Source organism: Myxine glutinosa, chromosome 7, assembly GCF_964187855.1.
Source record: "Myxine glutinosa chromosome 7, kmMyxGlut1.1, whole genome shotgun sequence".
NCBI classification, from domain to species: Eukaryota; Metazoa; Chordata; class Myxini; order Myxiniformes; family Myxinidae; genus Myxine; species Myxine glutinosa.
In genome coordinates, this window is record NC_136267.1 from 165858285 (window position 1) to 165879711 (window position 21427).

General features: G+C 41.2%; 1 protein-coding gene across 2 annotated transcripts in view; it reads left to right on the forward strand.

Moving 5' to 3' along the window:
- LOC137413154 (guanylate kinase-like) overlaps positions 1-16209 on the forward strand; it is a 60913-nt gene extending 44704 nt beyond the window's left edge. For both annotated transcript variants that reach the window (XM_068098549.2, XM_068098550.2), the window contains exons 6-8: positions 8523-8607; positions 10277-10362; positions 14221-16209. In XM_068098549.2, coding sequence (XP_067954650.1) covers positions 8523-8607; positions 10277-10362; positions 14221-14241 — 192 coding nt within the window. In that variant the 3' untranslated portion in view covers positions 14242-16209. The remainder of the gene's footprint in view (positions 1-8522; positions 8608-10276; positions 10363-14220) is intronic.
- Positions 16210-21427: the final 5218 nt, after the last annotated feature.

Here is a 21427-nt window from a genome sequence, read left to right on the forward strand (position 1 = left end):
GATGACATACATACTACGCTTCACCGGGATGACATACATACTACACTTCACCGGGATGACATACATACTACGCTTCACTGGGATGACAAACATACTTCGCTTCACCGGGATGACATACATACTACGCTTCACCGGGATGACATACATACTACGCTTCACCGGGATGACATACATACTACGCTTCACCGGGATGACATACATACTTCGCTTCACCGGGATGACATACATACTTCGCTTCACCGGGATGACATACATACTACGCTTCACCGGGATGACATACATACTACGCTTCACCGGGATGACATACATACTTCGCTTCACCGGGATGACATACATACTACGCTTCACCGGGATGACATACATACCTCGCTTCACCGGGATGACATACATACTACGCTTCACCGGGATGACATACATACTACGCTTCACCGGGATGACATACATACTTCGCTTCACCGGGATGACATACATACCTCGCTTCACCGGGATGACATACATACTACGCTTCACCGGGATGACATACATACTTCGCTTCACCGGGATGACATACATACTACGCTTCACCGGGATGACATACATACTTCGCTTCACTGGGATGACATACATACTTCGCTTCACTGGGATGACATACATACCTCGCTTCACCGGGATGACATACATACTTCGCTTCACTGGGATGGCATACATACTTCGCTTCACCGGGATGACATACATACTACGCTTCACCGGGATGACATACATACTTCGCTTCACCGGGATGACATACATACTACGCTTCACCGGGATGACATACATACTTCGCTTCACCGGGATGGCATACATACTTCGCTTCACCGGGATGACATACATACTTCGCTTCACCGGGATGACATACATACTTCGCTTCACCGGGATGACATACATACTTCGCTTCACCGGGATGACATACATACTACGCTTCACTGGGATGACATACATACTTTGCTTCACCGGGATGACATACATACTACGCTTCACCGGGATGACATACATACTACGCTTCACCGGGATGACATACATACTACGCTTCACCGGGATGACATACATACTACGCTTCACCGGGATGGCATACATACTACGCTTCACCGGGATGACATACATACTACGCTTCACCGGGATGGCATACATACTTCGCTTCACCGGGATGACATACATACTTCGCTTCACCGGGATGACATACATACTTCGCTTCACCGGGATGACATACATACTTCGCTTCACCGGGATGACATACATACTTCGCTTCACCGGGATGACATACATACTACGCTTCACCGGGATGACATACATACTTCGCTTCACCGGGATGGCATACATACTTCGCTTCACCGGGATGACATACATACTTCGCTTCACCGGGATGGCATACATACTTCGCTTCACCGGGATGACATACATACTTCGCTTCACCGGGATGACATACATACTTCGCTTCACCGGGATGACATACATACTTCGCTTCACCGGGATGACATACATACTTCGCTTCACCGGGATGACATACATACTTCGCTTCACCGGGATGGCATACATACTTCGCTTCACCGGGATGACATACATACTTCGCTTCACCGGGATGACATACATACTTCGCTTCACCGGGATGACATACATACTTCGCTTCACCGGGATGACATACATACTTCGCTTCACCGGGATGACATACATACTACGCTTCACCGGGATGGCATACATACTTCGCTTCACCGGGATGACATACATACTTCGCTTCACCGGGATGACATACATACTTCGCTTCACCGGGATGACATACATACTTCGCTTCACCGGGATGACATACATACTACGCTTCACTGGGATGACATACATACTTTGCTTCACCGGGATGACATACATACTACGCTTCACCGGGATGACATACATACTACGCTTCACCGGGATGACATACATACTACGCTTCACCGGGATGACATACATACTACGCTTCACCGGGATGGCATACATACTACGCTTCACCGGGATGACATACATACTACGCTTCACCGGGATGGCATACATACTTCGCTTCACCGGGATGACATACATACTTCGCTTCACCGGGATGACATACATACTTCGCTTCACCGGGATGACATACATACTTCGCTTCACCGGGATGACATACATACTTCGCTTCACCGGGATGACATACATACTACGCTTCACCGGGATGACATACATACTTCGCTTCACCGGGATGGCATACATACTTCGCTTCACCGGGATGACATACATACTTCGCTTCACCGGGATGACATACATACTTCGCTTCACCGGGATGACATACATACTTCGCTTCACCGGGATGACATACATACTTCGCTTCACCGGGATGACATACATACTTCGCTTCACCGGGATGACATACATACTTCGCTTCACCGGGATGACATACATACTACGCTTCACCGGGATGACATACATACTTCGCTTCACCGGGATGACATACATACTTCGCTTCACCGGGATGACATACATACTTCGCTTCACCGGGATGACATACATACTACGCTTCACTGGGATGACATACATACTTTGCTTCACCGGGATGACATACATACTACGCTTCACCGGGATGACATACATACTACGCTTCACCGGGATGACATACATACTACGCTTCACCGGGATGACATACATACTACGCTTCACCGGGATGGCATACATACTACGCTTCACCGGGATGACATACATACTACGCTTCACCGGGATGGCATACATACTTCGCTTCACCGGGATGACATACATACTTCGCTTCACCGGGATGACATACATACTTCGCTTCACCGGGATGACATACATACTTCGCTTCACCGGGATGACATACATACTTCGCTTCACCGGGATGACATACATACTACGCTTCACCGGGATGACATACATACTTCGCTTCACCGGGATGGCATACATACTTCGCTTCACCGGGATGACATACATACTTCGCTTCACCGGGATGGCATACATACTTCGCTTCACCGGGATGACATACATACTTCGCTTCACCGGGATGACATACATACTTCGCTTCACCGGGATGACATACATACTTCGCTTCACCGGGATGACATACATACTTCGCTTCACCGGGATGACATACATACTACGCTTCACCGGGATGACATACATACTTCGCTTCACCGGGATGGCATACATACTTCGCTTCACCGGGATGACATACATACTTCGCTTCACCGGGATGACATACATACTTCGCTTCACCGGGATGACATACATACTTCGCTTCACCGGGATGACATACATACTTCGCTTCACCGGGATGACATACATACTTCGCTTCACCGGGATGACATACATACTTCGCTTCACCGGGATGACATACATACTATGCTTCACCGGGATGACATACATACTTCGCTTCACCGGGATGACATACATACTTCGCTTCACCGGGATGACATACATATTACGCTTCACCGGGATGACATACATACTTCGCTTCACCGGGATGACATACATACTTCGCTTCACCGGGATGACATACATACTATGCTTCACCGGGATGACATACATACTTCGCTTCACCGGGATGACATACATACTATGCTTCACCGGGATGACATACATACTTCGCTTCACCGGGATGACATACATACTTCGCTTCACCGGGATGACATACATACTTCGCTTCACCGGGATGACATACATACTTCGCTTCACCGGGATGACATACATACTTCGCTTCACCGGGATGACATACATATTACGCTTCACCGGGATGACATACATACTTCGCTTCACCGGGATGACATACATACTTCGCTTCACCGGGATGACATACATACTTCGCTTCACCGGGATGACATACATACTTCGCTTCACCGGGATGACATACATCCTCAGCATTCAAAAGCATAAAAGCACTTACAATCATCATAGGTTGGATGAGGTCGTCATCGGCATCCATGAGGAGGAGGAAATTTTCTCCTTAGGAGATTCCCTGCTGAATGTGGTGAGAAAGACGGTGCCATTGTTGTGATGTTGCTGATACCCAGAGTTCCCCGGAAGAGACAGCACTCCCCCCAAGATCAATGGCTGTTTGTCTCGTCCAACAGTTGTCTCGTGTATTTGTCTTTATGTCCACATGTGTGAGATGTGTTTGTGGAAGCTCCACCACGATCCTTGGATACTGTAAAAAAAACAAACAAAAAAAAAAAACAGAGGAAAGTGGCGACCATGAAAGCTCTCTTTCTTTTTTTGGAGATAAACAAAAGTGACCGCTTGGTGAAATATCCGGTGAACATGGTGGATGCATTCATTATCAGATCAATGCCCTGCTCTTTGAAGAAATCTTGCATCTGACTAAGTTGTTTTTTTATTATTGATCCCCTACTCCTTTCACTGGAGGGACTATAGGTTTGCTGTCTGTCTGTCTGTCTTTGTCCATCTATTAGTCCCACCTGTGGTTTTCCAAACTTTTTCCCCCCCCATACTCTTTAACACATTCAACTGAAACTTGGTACATGGCTTTATTAATGTGACAGATCAAGTTTAGGTTTTGGGGCGTTTTGCCAAATTTTTCACTGAGTTGTGCCCTTTTTGGACTTAGAAAATATCACATATAAAAGGGAAAAGTCTGGAAAACTGACCCATTTAAAATCGGGGTCAGTTTTCCATCTTCTTCCCCCTTGCCCTTTAATATATTGAACTGGAACTTTGTACATGGCTTCATTACCCTGCACTCGCGAAGCTAAAAGCAGGGTTTGGCATTCGGTTATGTACGTGCATGTGCATTTTTAAAATTCATTTTCTTGGCAACCATTGGTCCGATTGACACAAAATTTTGAACATAGGAGTGCCTCCGCCTGTAGATTTTGTTTTTTTTTTACTCATAATTATGACGTCGTAGGTCACGTGGTACAGGCGCCATCTTGGAAAAAACTTTACACTATATCTCCCAACCGTACCATGGGAAAAAATTGAAACTAGGCTCATTGTAAAGAACTCCGCATGGGGGAATAGGTGTTGTTAACGATGACGTCATTGGTGTCGTAATTATGATGTCATAATTTGACAGGGACAACGTTTAGTCTGATCAGTTTGAAATTTATTGAGCATGATCTAGGCAACAATTATTTTGGAGAATAGAAATTTATGATGAAATCGCTCATGTGATCTGGCAGCCATATTGGATCAAAGGGGGAAAAAAAAAAAAACGTTAAAAAACAGAAGAGTTGGCTCGCACCAAGTTGACTGTGCAGGGTAAGTATTCTATGAATACCATCTAGTTCTAAGTTACAGAAACTGCAACTTATTCTGTAGCTTTGCATACCGAAAACAATGTGGTCTACTGTATATGGCTCATAATTTCTGAGTACTCGGAAAAGAACATTTATTGGGACCAGTAGGGGACGTATATTGCAAAGGAATTCTCCCTCTTTTTATTTTATTTTATTTATTTATTTATTTATATGTTTTACCGAGACTTGTGGAAGAGCTAGTACAGCGAATGGATCAGGATGCATCAGGATAAGAGGAACAGCAGGGAGGAGGGGGTACTGACAGCAGAGTGGAAGGCTAAGCTAGAAGGAGTCTTGGACAAACAATGGGTGTGGGGAGTAATTGCGGGGTGGAGAGGGGGCAGGAAAGAATAAGACGGATACATGTGGAAACTCTCAGGAGGGAAAAACTGGAAAATTGCAACTCAGGAGAAATTGATTTATTTGTACATTTATCAACCCCTTTATAGATTAAAAGTATTTTTTCAAAATAATCTAGCATATTTTAAATGCAGGGCTGGCAGGATGGCTGAGAGGTATGTCCGCACACTCGCTTTAAAGCTGTCTAGCCTGGGTTTGAATTGCGATCCAGCTATAAACAGTCATCCTAGTGTTTCACAGGTAGGGTGATTCATCATGTGTCATCCCTCTGATGGACATTAAATATGGCGTCCTATCTGCAGGCATTAGTTGGTAGACGTTAAAGATCCCATGGCAAAGAGTAGGCGAGCTGTCTCTGGCACTGTGCACAAATTACAAATTGCTGTCCTGATTACTACTGGGATGGCAATGGCATACCACCCAGCATAACCCTTGCCAAGAAACTGTTTTAGCAGCACCGACGCTCCGTAACAGAGTTTTCTACATCAGAAATGGAATCTGAATTTAAAATGCAAAATGTGTAACAGTATTTCATCGCTGTGCACAGTTGCATGTATGTGCGATCATTTTATGCCTTGTAATGCCAGTTGCATGTAATGCCTTACAATAAACGACATGGTTTAATTTTGGACATGCAGTCGTGGCCAAAAATATTGGCACCACAACAAACAACAACAGGCATTTTAAGGCTATTTTCCCTGCTAGTGCAGGGGGTAGCCAAAAATATTGGCACACTTGCACTTTTTTCAAATAACTCACAATTTTCTCTAAAAATAAGTTGAAATAGACGAAAGTATTTGGTCTCCACAATTCTTTATTTCACTGTTCATATTACAGTACCTTTGGTTTTGATTCAGAACTTAATATATCCTTTTAAATCAGAAAATAAAAAGAAATGGCATTGATTAAATTATTGACACCCTAGACTTAATATTTGGTAACACAGCATTTGGACAGAATAACTGCAGTTAGGCTCTTACTATAGCCATGAATGAGCTTCCTACACCTCTCTACTGTCAGTTTGTCCCACTCTTCTTGTGCAAACTGATCCAGTTCTTCCAGATTTGATGAGTGCCTTCTACCAACTGCTGTTTTCAGATCTCCCCACAGACGTTCAATGGGATTTAGATCTGGACTCATTGCTGGCCACTTCAGAACAGTCAAGCGTTTTGTCTTGAACCATTCCTGGGTGCTTTTTGAAGTGTGTTTGGGTCATTGTCCTGCTGCAAGACCCATGACCTTCAACGGAGACCCAGCTTACTGACACTGGGTTGAACATTGTGCTCCAAAATGCCTTGGTAATCTCCTGATTTCATGATGCCATGCACACATTCAAGGCACCCATTGCAAGAGGCAGCACAGCAACTGCAAAACATCACTGAACCTCCACATTTGACTATAGGTAATGAGTTCTTTTCTTTGAAGGCTTAATTGTGTTTTCTGTAAACATCGAGATGATGTGCATTACCAAAAAGCTCTAATTTGGTCTAATTTGGTCTCATCTGTCCACACGACATTCTCCCAGAAGGATTTTGGCTTGTCCAGGTGTGTTTTGGAAAACTCCAGTCGGGCTTTCTCACAGGGGTCCTCCTGGGTCTCCTACCATAGAACCCCCTTTCATTGAATTTGGCGACGGATGGTGCGAGTTGAAACTGTCGTACCTTGTGTCTGAAGGTCAGCTTGAATCTGTTTGGCAGTTGATCGAGGTGCTTTCTCCACCATTCAAACAATCCTTCGCTGCAATCTTCGATCAAGTTTTCTCTTGTGGCCACGTCCAGAGAGGTTGGCTACAGTGCCATGGGCTTTAATTCCTGATAACAATCCTGATTCCTGATATTCCTGATAATGATATTCCTGATTCCTAATTCCTGATAACATTGCATACGGTGGACACAGGAACATCAAGGTCTAAAAAGATGGACTTGTAGCCTTGAGATTGTCCATGCTTGGCTACAATTTTGTGTCTGACCTCAGACAATTCTCTGGTTTTGTTTCTTTTCTCCATGCTCATTGCGGTACACACAGTGACACAAAACAGCAGAATGACTCATTTTCTCCATTCAAACTGGTTGAATGAGTGATTTTTTTAGATTGCAGGCACCTGCAACTCACTACAGGTGAGTTCAATTCCAAAGTAAAGGAGAATCACCTGCTTGAAATCTAATTATTTCTAACAACTTGTAAAAGGTGGCAATAATATTGTCCTGGCCATTTTTGGATTTGTATGTGGAATAAGCTAATAGTTAGAAATCTTTTTCAGATTTTTTTTGTTTTGTTTCACTGCAAACAAAATAAATACATATGTGGATACCAAAATATATATTTAATTTCAACAATTTTCTGGAAGAAATGGTGCATTGTTTGAAAAAAGTGCAAGGGTGCCAATATTTTTGGCCATGACTAATCCACATTCAAGGTCTAAAAAAAAAAACGAACAACTCGGTTGAATTAGGTACATGTTAAAATGTTATGGTTAAATTAGAAAAAAGTTGGCAAAACCACCAAGGCTGCCTGGGTGCACTAGTTAAACCCATGGTCGTGTGTTGCAATGCCTGAAACAAATGCTGCAAACGTCAAATGCAATTTGCTGCGGTCACGCAGATGCCATATTAAACTATATTTGCATGTGGACTCGCACATTCACCGACATGGACCTATTACAATAGCATCTCCCATCCTTTCAGGATCAGGCACAGCTAATAACCCGTAGCCAACTACGCTTAAATATTCAGTTTGTTCATTGATTGAGAACATTAATACCGTCTTCCATTTTGCTTGTGTAGTTGGTTTTGCAAAATGTTTTTTTTTTTTCTAATCCTCTTTATGATACACAAATGTATTTTTATTCGCAAATATTGTTGTACCCACACCCTTCATGCATCACAGGAACAACGTCTGCGGCTTAGAAAAACTGAGAATGACAGTTCATTGCTTCATAGACTCGAGTCTGCACGGAGAGAAATTGAATACAGTGAGTGCTGATTGTGATGCTTCTATAAACAATGCATTATTGCAGCTCTGGGGTAAGTGAATCTCCTAATTTAAACATTGGCATGTTGCCGATGTCCCCTCATGGATCAAAATGGTGTTGTTGTGGTCAATGTGCACTGTGCAGACAACTCTGGAACTAATCAGATATTTTGTCTGCCCTACCCAAAACATATTTGGTGTGGCAGTTTCACAATCAATAAGTTCAATCGCAAAAACCATGGTTAGGTTATGGTGAAGGCCTAATGATACTATAATATTTTTAAAATAAGTTAAGTTAAGAAAGTTAAGTTAAGTTGTTAAGCAAAGAAAATTAAGAGTTGATGGGACATAATGATAATCTTTTCAAAGCAAACTTTGTTTTACTTTTTATGCAGTTTATATACCGGTTCTAACTTGCACTATGATGGGCAGACAGCATTCTTGGCATGTCTTCTTATGTTTCTTGACCCCTTTGTCCTTTTTAAACCAAGACATCCTGGTCTGCCCTCCATCCTCTTCCCCCGGGCCCTCAAAAAACCCAGATTGGGTCAATTCACCCAGAGAAAAAGCCACAACCAGTCTCCTCCAAAACTCCTCCATGAACAGCATGTTCTCATGTGCTCCTTTCACATGAGGCTTCCTGATCTCCCTCTAACACATGAGACCCATTCTTCTTCCGAGTCTCCAGGTCGCTCTCGCTCTCCTCTTCTTTTCCAAATGAGGTCTCTCTCGTCCACTTCTTCTCCTCCTGAGTGAAGTTCTCCCCTCGCAGTCTTACCCATGGGGTGACCCCATAGAAAATAAATGCCGTTTGGCAATTCCAGCCCTACAGAATACTGCGCCGCCATGGCTGACACACACTGGCCAGACACATTGCGATGGCCTTTCACACACGTGACGTGTGCCTCTCTCATGGGAAATCTTCACCTAGCCCCGCCTGCAAACATGAGGTGTTTATGCCCACAAAATTAATGTCTAACCTGTCTATAAATTACATACCGTAATACTCTGTTGATACAATGCATTGTGGGCTTTCGCAACGTGTTAACGGATACTCCCACTTTGAAGAACTAAGAGCAGAACCTCCCCCAAAATCCCCCACCCTCCCCCAATGCATCACAATGCCAAGAGAAGCAGATTGAACGGTTGAATGTTAAGCAATCACCATATGTGGAAATTTGTAATAAGTTTAGCGTTGGCATAGAAGAGTTGAAGAGAACAAAGTGATCAAGTTATGATATTTTGTTTTTGCACAAATGTCGTCTGATTTTGTTTTTTTAGGTTTAAACGAAGCATAATCTACCAAAATAACTCCCCAAACACAACCAGCAACCAAGTTTTAACTCTCAACAATTTTGTTACTCAGTGTACCAATGCACCTAAATAGCCCCATTGTTTGGGCGTTTGTGCAGTATAGATACAGATACATCCAAGATGGGCATTTTATTTTGTGGCTCAATGGCTGCATTGGTAAATGAGCTCTGTTGTACACCAATAACCTTTGCCCTCTTCACATTTGTTAAGGCTACACTTTCCTCATGGCTTACCGCAGCCTGGAGTTGCTTATTCTCACCATTTATCATTATTTCGGTTTCATTTTCTTGGTAGTGTTTTCAGAAAATCATATCTGTGGATGTCAGAAGGTCATCTAAATATATGTTGTACCACAGGTAAGAAGCCAGGTGTATTTGATGCCATCATTATCAATGATGTGCTGGAAGATGCATATGCCAAGCTTAAAGAACTTATTAAAGAGGTGAGTTTACTAGAAATGCAGAGTTGTTGTCGAGTGTTGATATCTGATTGGTTGTGCCATTGTGTTTGTTTGTTTTTATCTAGTAATCATTCCGTTTTTGGTGTACTGCATGTATTATCACAAGCCTGGTGTTGGCATATCGGTTAAGGTGGCTGGCTGAAAATCTTAGGGTCTTGAGCTTGAGCCCCTGTCATGCCGTTGAAATAACACCAGGTGGGTTGACTCGACCTGTCAAACTTCTGAGGTTGGCAAAATGTGCACCAGCTTTCTGGGGTAATCCATTTGAGTATGCTACGTCGGGGTGGGGTCCCATCCAGCATTGTATTCCTTAGCCAATGAAATTGCTTCGACAGCATCTGCACTCCTCATGGCGTGAAAGGAATGGTTATTATTATTATTATTAATGTATTATCACAACAGAAAGTTTTCAGAATTAAGCCTCCTATAGGATAAGCGGAGGGTTATACCAGTTGTAGTTTGTTTCGACAATTAGTGCCCCCAATTTTTAATGGTACCTCAGAGTTTTTCAGACCCATAGGAATACTAAACCACCATTTAGGTTTTTATTTATATATTTTTCTTATTTTATTTTCTATCAATGTCTGTATCTCAGACGGCTGGGACTTTCCAAATGAAATTTTGCATCAATATAATGGGAATACAAAGTATGCAGGGTTGACATAATATTTTTAGCCTTTACCTAATTTTAACCTTTTGAACCCTATGCTCTTTGGACTTTTGGCTCACCCACCATGGGCTTCCTGGAGAGAAATCACTGAAAGTTGAAATTTGTTTTATTTCGGTTTTCTTTCTGGAAAATGGTTTTATAGCCCTGTAATTACAAACAAATGATATTTTGAATCATAATCACATGTTCCTTCATTTTTGCCATGTTATGGCAGATGAGCTGGCAAAACCATGAGCTTTCGTACGAATAATTAGAGGCTCAAACAAATATAGGTGTACATGTTTGATTCTTCTCATGCAATGTAAAATGAACATAGCAATACGTTGGCCTTTTTAATTGGCCATTTCATATATGGGATTGGACTTGTCAATTAACAATTCGACATCATCGTATTGTAGCAACTTGTTTTACCCCGCTCCCCAAGAGGGTTGTCCACCTTGTGTGAAATCTGTGTTAAGGTAGCTAAACATGGCGTTTTTACAAGGCCTTTTCTAATTATCAAAGTAATAACGCTAATGATAACACTGGTCAACAGCCAAATTGGTTCTGACTTATTTTCAACTGTTTCTAATTAATTTGGTGCCCACGAATCCGAATCTGACCTTAAAATTTCGCTATCACGTAACCTTGACGTAGTACATCATAAGTGTGGAAAAAATCTTTAGAGCATGCAAATTTCTTGATTGTCTCAATAAGTCTATTTATTGTCACAAAAAGTAATATGAACTTAAAGTTTTTATTTACATCACATAAAAAAATGTAAATCTCCAAAAATAATATGAACTTTATAAAATATCACAAAAAATAATATGAACTTTAAGTTTTTATTTACATCACATGAAAAGTGCTTCTGAACTTTACTTTTGCGTTTGTAGGAGCAATCACTTTCATGCTGTTAAAGTCCAACAGTAGTCGCACATCATGTTTGGATTGAATCGGCCTTGATATCGAGTCTCCGTGATGGCAATTTCCTGGTGAAACCTTTCTCCATGTTCATCACTGACATCGCCAAGATTTTGTGGAAAGAAGTCCAGATGAGAATGGAAGAAATGTATCTTTAGTGACAATCGAGCACCGAGCTCCTGGTAACTCTTCAACATCTTGTCCACAAGCTCTTCATAATTTGGTGCTCGAAAATTTCCAAGGTAATTGTTAGCAACAGCCACAAAGCTATCCCAAGCAAAGTTTTCCAGCTCAGATAGTCTCGTTACAAAGTCCTGATTAGTGAGTACAAGACAAATTTCGGCTGTGGCTGATATTCCTATGATATACTGGTTCTCAAAAACTGTGCTAGTGAAAATTGGATATCATAATCGAAATCTACAGGTTCATGTTGGTTAGAATCACCTCAAAATATCCTAGAACCATAAAACTTAAAAAATTTTGTTGATCAGTGTAATATTTTCATATTAATGTTACTAGAGAAATACCCGTGCTACGCACGGGTGGGGGGCCAGAAGCAAACAGGCAATGCAGATACGGTGAATGCTAAAGCATGAAACCAATAAATTCCACATTCCTGTAGCACCTTCAGTCGCATGTCAGACATGAACAGCAAGTTCGTGAAGGACTTCCATGAAAAACGTACCTGTTCGCAAACAAACGGGTACGTTCACGTCGAGAAACATCGATCGTGGGTCCGTGGCGAATCTGCATATGGCGATGGCAAAATATCAGAAATTGAAGGTTTTTTTTATTTTAAACGATTCATATAAACATCCGTTGTATCATATCACATGCAAATCATCAAAATCTAAACAGTATCTTTAGAATTTCAATAAAAGCCACATCACTGTTCATATCGGTAAATATTATTCCATCGTGTTTCAAATCGTGATCGATACACTATGATCGTGATGATCGTGATGATCGTGATGATCGTGATGATCGTGATGATCGTGATCGATAATCGTGTTCACAATCGCTGTGTCGTATGTACTCCCGATACGTGTACCAAATTCCCGAAACATGTGACTGTACCAAATCAACAGTTAAAAGGATTTTGAGCCGATAGGTGCCTTGACAAGATCGATGGAGGCAGCGATCTGTTAGATCTGATCCTTCTTCATGCCAAAGTGCAGATCCTCCTTCATGCCACATCCGATCGGTGTAGTCGTTTGTGCGGCACCCGGTGCAGCGATCGGTGCAGTCGTTTGTGCAGTGCATGGTGCAGCCGTTTGTGCAGCACACGGTGCAGCGATCGGTGCAAACGTGGACTCCCACACAGCCATATCCTGCTGATACTTGCTCCCGCATGACGTTATTTTCCCAGGTGCCGCACAAACGACTGCACCGATCGAGATTTAACGGATGTTTATATAAATAGTTTAAAAGAAAAAAAGCCTTCAATTTCCGATATTTAGCCTTTTCATTTGGGCCTCCCAATTGAAGCCCCGCCCATAGGGCGGGTACCGTTGCTCGACGTAAGAAGACGTCACAATGAACGTCATGCAAACGCGAATGTTATGCGGGAGTCCAAACCTGAGAATGCTGGAGACTAAAGCTGAAATTGGGAAAACTAAATAGCCTATTTTACTCCTGGGGATACCAGGATTACCCACCCAAAATATATTTGCGATCGGTTCAGCAGTTTTTACGGTACCTTCGAACGGACAGACAGACATTTGGTGAATTATAGTAAGATTACAAAACAATATTGACACTAATAATATCTCTCCCTCCCACAAGGGGTTTTGCCTCCTTGAACAAACGCCATGTTAACATTGATAAATAGTTCATCGTGGCTTTTCGTGGGAGCAACGGCTTCTACCAAAAGTAAAAATATTATAAACCACAAACACATATGATTACCTTTTGAAACAGTCGCTGCTGCTGGTTAACACTAAACTTAAAATGAGGAATCTCGGGGTGTTTTCAGTTACCAAGCTGCTAGCTAGTGCTTGCCAAGCCAGCCGTTCCTCATCAACGGTTTTGAATGGAGTGCTTGCTCAAATGCTCCAGTAACTTGGTGAACATTCTACAGGAAGCTTGGTAACTGAACACACCCTCGACGTTATTGAGGCCCGAGCCTAGATCCTCTGTAATCTATATAACCCAGAGAGGATAATAACATTAACCTTCCTGTAGCTCTCGTACAGAGTGGGTGCACTAGTTGTTTTAAAATAAACGGTTCATGCAAATTACCTGATTTATTTTGTTTCCCCTCACAGGAGATTGCCAAGGTGCAGTGAGGATATCATAGAGGAATTTCATAACGATGGTGCAGAGGCCACTGGGGAATGTGCACGGCTGACATCAGTGGAATGTTTACATCTGTGTTACTCAATAAGTCAATTTTTTTTATATATTTCAAGGGAATAGCTTAACACTTGAAGATTAGCGTAACCGTAGTCCAATTTCTGGTACTTATGCAAGGTCCATGCCTTCATGTGCTTTGACATTCCGTTTATAGGGCACACATGCAGTTGTGGTTCACAAGTAACTGTCATGAGTACTGCAGTTTCCAAACAACATGCACTTAGTAAAAGGAAACGTATGCTGCATTGCATAATCGATGCGCCTGGAAGGTAAAGTACTGTGCAGGACACAGTTCTAACATTCCAAGGTGTTTTAAATTTGTATCAAACGAAATACTTTCTCCAGAGTTTATCTTTTTGGCAATGACAATTTCTACTTGTGCCTGAGTACCTTCACAGTCACCGAGGTCACGGTTGTCTTGGTTACCGGTTCATATTTCACCAGCTTATTACAAACTCTCTTTGCTTTATTTTCCGGCTTTTGGTGCTTGCATTTTAGAATTGCAAAATGTTTCGACAGGCGTCTGTTTAAGTGACATTGATCAGTGGTTCGTTAAGTTTTGGTATTGTTGTCGGTGAGTCTTTGGATGCGGTTGTTTCTGTTGTTGCTTTTGAATGTCAATCGTCTTTTTTATGGGATGGGATTAGGGTTGTCCTTCTTTAACAAAAACAAAATGTTGAGCACTTGCTCTTCTTCTTAAAGTTATTTTATATTTTAAACTTATCTGACCTGTCACAACATAACGAGTTGGAGGTTGCAAAACTAATTTTTGAGATATCTTTACAAAACAAGTTTTAAAGTGATACTGAATTTGCTAGCACGTACAGTTTTTGTGTTATAGGTACATAGGTTAAGAGTTATTAGAAACACATGAAACTGAGAAATCGAGCATTAAAGATGAGGCACTGTGTTTTGTATACATATCTTCATGGTGGCATTTGTAATCTCTCTGAAATTTTGCATACTTGTAGATGGTACCTCGCCCTAATTTTTCTGCCGAAACTCATTAGAAGAGCTTGCAACAATAATTCTTTAACACGGGTTAATTACATATCACGACATGATAACTAACTTCAATTTTTATTTTTAGTGCGGTTGTTTGTCATTTCAATATACAAACTGTCATCGATACCGGTGGTTCGTAACATTGTTCTCAACAGGGACCGGCAAAGGTCAGAGATAAATGACCGCCATTTGGTAACCACGTAATTAATGGTCGTTACTGTCTATACTTCAGCACGTCATACATAATAAAATAGGAGTGTCTGTCTGTCCATCTGCCCCCAAACTACTCCCTCAGTTTTGGGGCTAGCCCTGCCAAACTTTCTGTGGAACCTTTTCGGGTCCCAGTGTATGTTATAAGGTGGGTGGGAGGTTTTACAAATTTCTCCATGCAATTATGATTATCAGTTACCACACTTATGAGTTACCACACGTATGAAGCTGCTTTCCCTCTGCATGTAAAGTCTTTCACGGGTGTGCAGCTTTTAGAGTCCGTGCACGTCTTCTGAAGTGGATGGGAGTTTTCGTAAGATTTCTCAAAACTTTTTTTTTTTTTTGAGATTCTGGGCTCCCACCCTTTCCTAGCAAAGGTACCTCACTAGTCTCATATTCTGTATTAACTTTTGACAGTAATATTTTGTTTCCTGTATAATTGCCTAATTTACCTGCCGTTGGAAATTGCCTTGTTTATCTGCCTCTAAAGTCACACACCTTCGAGTACACATGAAGTGCCTGATTTAATGCCTTGAAAACTCGTCGCTGTACTCTTTGCTGGTTTAAAAAAAAACAAAAGCACTGCCCCTTACTCTGCCACGCCATGTGCCGTCATCATGCATAAGAACAGATCAAACCTGAGGCTTGGTTGGAGGCTCAGAGCCAATTCTTTGCTAGTGTACAAAAAAAAAATATATATATATATATATATATATATATATATATACATACATATATATATTTATATATATATATATTTATATATATATATTTATATATATATTTATATATATATATATTTATATATATATATATTTATATATATATATATTTATATATATATATATATATATATATATATATATATATATATATATATATATATATATATATATATATGATCCACCACATGGTAACCCGGGTTGCCCCGTGATTTTTAATCATTTTACATAATTAATTAATCTATTTTAGGGGGAATGTAACCCGGGTTCGTGTGATAGGAAAATCCTTTGTGTCACATATGTATGTTTGTATATACACATGGAAAGTGTAACTGTAGAACCGCTCGCCATATATTCACGAACATACATAGTATGAAGGGGAACTGACTCCTGATTACTACATCTAGTATTCATGAATATTCATAAACAATCCATCCTTGAAGTTCCTGAATGAATTCAGATACCGTCATTGAATTACTACAATAAACTTGTTTTGTATCGTAGTGAATTACAAAAGCATTGTTGAGTAATTTATGTCACTTTAAGCTGATAAAGCTACAGGTTCTGTCTCGATCGCATCAAAATTAATAATGAAAAGACATAAAATGTATTTTACAATTGAAACAAAGGTTCCCCCTGCCCCTGCGAACATGTAGCCAATGTGATCAGCAGATGCTCTGTGTACCTTGGAGCACCTAAAATTCAAAGCTTCCGGGCCCTTTGAGTGGGCACCCTATGCCTTGATGGCTTCACGCTTGCAGCATCTAGGCGAGTATGCACCCTGGTCCCTTCATTTCCGGACCCCCATTTCAAAAAATGGGTTTTTGTTGCCTTTTGCATCATTCTGGACCCCATGTTGCAAAAAATCCTTTTAAAAATCCTTTAAAAAAGAAATAAAAAAAGATGTTTCCCTGGAGTAGATGATACATGTATACACTTGCTCCATTATATATAGATTCGTTGGGTGTCACTAGTGTGTGAGTGGCAATAATTTTGTGTTTTTCTGGCATTACTCCACGGACCAGTAGCTTTCCTTCCGCGGACCGGCAGTGGTCCCTGGACCGGTGGATAAGTGATCTACACTCCGGGGTAAAAAAAAATGAGCCGCCAATTTTTTTTTTCCATTTTTTGTCGTAACTATTTTACCATACATTTAAAAAACGACAAATACCAGAACATGCAGCAATAACTGCACAAATCACGATGGAATAGCTTGTTCCAAAGCTTTCTTTAAATAATCCAGTCTTTTGGTCAAACTTTGATAAAGCTCCCTGCACTGAGAAATGGCAATATTGTCCCATGCATGTTTGACAGCTTCCAAAAGTTGATCAGAATTTACAAATTTCCCTCCAATACATTTGTGCTGAATTCGATGGGGTTTCTCGATGGGGTTCAAATCGGGACTCTGACCAGGCCAGAACATAAGTTTCAGGGACTTTTTTTCTCCAACCACTTTTTGATGGTTTTTGCAGTATGGGCAGGTGCCATCTCGTTGAAAAATGACTTATTTGCTTTTCTCTTCAGGAAATAACTTTTGGAGGCTGGGAAGTAATCCTTTCTCTAATATTTCTGGTATTCCTTGGCAGAAATTGACTGTTCACACCTTATCAGCTCACCAACACAAGGAGATGAGAAAGTCATCCCAGACATGCTTCCCACCTCCTCCATGCTTCACAGGTGTTTAAATGCACTCGGGGTTGAATCTTTCACCAGATCTGTGAAGGTAACGTTCTGGAGCATCACTGCAAATCTGAAATCTTGATTCATCACCCCACAGAACTCTCTGAAAGTTCAATTAAATCTGTCTTGAATGTTTTTCTTAGATAATGAAGTCTTCTTAGCACATCTTCTTGAGGCAAATCCAGCATCATTCAACCTTCTTGTGATGGTTCTTCTTGAAACGGTCTTGTTTTCACCAGTTCTGAACTCCTCTGACAGTTTCCGCAGGCTTTTCTTTCTTTTCTGGAGAACTAAGAATTTCAGTCGCCTGTCATCTTTACGTGTAGTGGCTCTCGGCCTGCCAGATCCCTTCTTCCTAGCAGTAGAACCAGTTTTCTGGAACTGTAGACCTATTCTCTTTATGGTAGGCAGAGAAATATGGATGTTCTTCTTCAGGAGCTTGTGGATTTCAGCGTATGTCTTACCCACTTGACGAAGACAAACTATTCGATTTTTAATATCCCCATCAGCATGGAACTTCTCTTTTTTTGGAGGCATTTCTAAATTAAAACACAAAAAAACATGACCTACACTAACTGTACAAGTCACAAATTAGAGAAATTTAGGCACTACATATGCACTAAACAGTCAAAAAACATGACAACACCCTAAATATGCATTGCAGATATTTAAAAGTATACTTCTAACAGTAAAATGTATATTTTATTTATTTGTGACACAGAACAACTCAAAACAGTCTTATCTTCCTTTTATGTGTAAAATTTTGATCTATTTTGTCTTACCTGAGATATTGACCGAGATAAAAGGTGAAAATACGGAAATTTCGTAATTTGTTTTTTTGAACAAAACTTCTAAAACACTTATTTTTTTCATTAAAAATGCTGTAAACCACACGGGTTTTTAGATACTGTAACGTGAGTAGTCAATTTAAATTGGAATACGTACTGCGCATATAAAAAAAACCACCTTTAGAGGCCATTTTTCCCCGCAAGCGGGGGTTGGCCTTTTTCGGGAACTGTGGTTGTTGTTGTTTTTCGGTCCCCTTTTTGAAGCAATGTTTTACGGCCGGATGCCCTTCCTGACGCCAACCCTTTTTGCCGCCTTTAACGACAAGCAGGGAATTACCAGTGAACTGGTACTCAATTTGCCGACCTCGGAAGGATGACAGGCTGAGTCAACCCCCCTGGCGTTAATTCAGCGATTGACCGGGATTCGAACCCAGGATCCTAGGATCCTAAGCCGGCACCCTGGCCGCTAGCCCAACACCAGGGATACGGGTTGGGAATGTACGGGTCTCCCTTCCCCCGCCCGGCAACGCCGGTACTGGAGGGCGTGGGTTACAGGATCGGTGAGTCTCCAAAATCCGCTTCGTGCTGTTGCGAAGATGCAGGACGATGTCGCGATTGTTGTGTTGTGCGCATATATGGCTCAAAATTTGTAAAAACAGCTTGGCTCAAGTTTTTTGCCCCAGAATGTATGCGATGAGAAATATATCTGTCTGTGTCGCCATGTTTCTCAGACATGGTCAAACAGATCACAATCGGTATCATCAGCGCACCTGCATGTAGGATTTAGTCTCAAACACAAAGTCACGATTTTCACTTTTTACTCCACTGTGAACACCATAGTTGACATGTAGGATCCTACTGACGACTTGTTACAGATGGAATACCTCCACCATAACCTGTGAGAGAGAAGGGTATATCATGAGAAACGACAGAATATCAGGCTGCTCAAATAGTCCACTTTTTTTTAAACACCTTGTATTTTGTTGAGAAAATGTTCAAAATTCCCGACTGCTGAAAGGAAAGTGAGCACTCGCTATTCAGAAATGCTGATGTCATTACTCAGCAAATGGAATTTGTTTATGGTATTTCTTGAACTGCCCTTGCATCAACTATGCGATGAATGTTTGGGTCAAAATACTCGTAGGATTTCTGATTATGTTCTTGGAACTGCCTTAATATGATTCAAAAAGATGTCCTCTTTCCTGCGATTTATATGTTATGTGGATGTATCCTGTGAAGACGATGATTTTACATTTCACATTCCTGTTTGATAGCTCCCATTATCCACGTTCACAAGAAATATTCTGCTTGTAATGGCATAAAAATTCATTTCTTCTTTTTACGGCATAGCCCATAGGGCAAAGCTGTCTAGAACAGTGTATGTCCACTCAAACGTATACCAATCAGAGCTGAGGATCTGGTCACATGACAGGGTGATGTGATTGCGTCTGATGTCATAACGGCGGTTCGGTGGCTGACTCCGCACACCGCCATTTTGATTCCAATTTCGTTCTAGCCGAGCATATCGTCGAACCTGTCAATATCACAATCGCCATGCTCTTCCGAAATGTTTTTCATTGAGTGAAGCACAAACAAACCGATTGTTAAAATGACCATCAAATATCGAAAGCATAGGCGTTACGGGTCTTCCAACAATATGGTAAATATAGGCCTTAGGCTTCATGCCTCACCTCCAGACCGCTTCGGACAAATTCTGCCCAGGTTTATTAATACAGTGGTGTACCGTTTTCGTAATAGTAATAATAATATAGTAAATATGACCATAACACTATAATCCTAATGTCGTGAATGGAAAGTCAATGGATTGAAGCGGTGTATGGTTCATGAATCGATGATAAGCGGTGTACGAAACTAACAACCGCGGAAGTCAGGAATTCGCCTTTTTTATAGCAATATCATTTTCATAATAATGATAACGTAACGTTAATATTATAATATATGTAATCATAAACACTAATCCCTTCGTAGTGACTGCAAAGTTACTAGAGGTTAAAATATATCTATCTTCTATCTATCTATCTTCTATCTTCTATCTTCTTCTTCTTCTATATATATATATATATATATATATATATATATATATATATATATATATAAGAGAAAGTTTTTGATTGTTTGTTTGTTTGTTTGTCTGCATGCACTAATCTCCTGAACGGTGAAAGATAGGAGGAAGCCTCTAAAATAAAAAATGTCGGGACGGGCCCGGGGAAGGTTATAGGCTAGGTGGCGAGGCTGGTCGAGGCCACCTTGGCCGGGCTGGGGCCATTTTGCAATTAAAAGCTGAGCTGAATTGTAGTATTCAATCTTCTACGGCCACGAGTAAAAGATGAATTTTAGTAAATTCATTCAAAAAGAACCAAAAATGTTGGGACGGGCCCAGGGAAGGTTATAGGCTAGATGGTGAGGCTGGTCGAGGCCACCTTGGCCGGGCTGGGCCCATTTTACAATTAAAAGCTGAGCTGAATTATAGTAGTCAATCTTCTATGACCACGAGTAAAAGCTTAATTATAGTAGTAAATTCATTCAAAAAGAACCTGGGCAATGCCGGCTGCATTCGGCTAGTCTTCTGTATATTAAAGTAGCGGCAGTTTTGTGTCACGCTACCTCATTACGTCGATCTTCAACTAAAGTATCAATCAAGCCCGGCTACGCCGCTGTTAAGAGTTTCGGTCTTGTTTTTTTTTTTCCCCTTT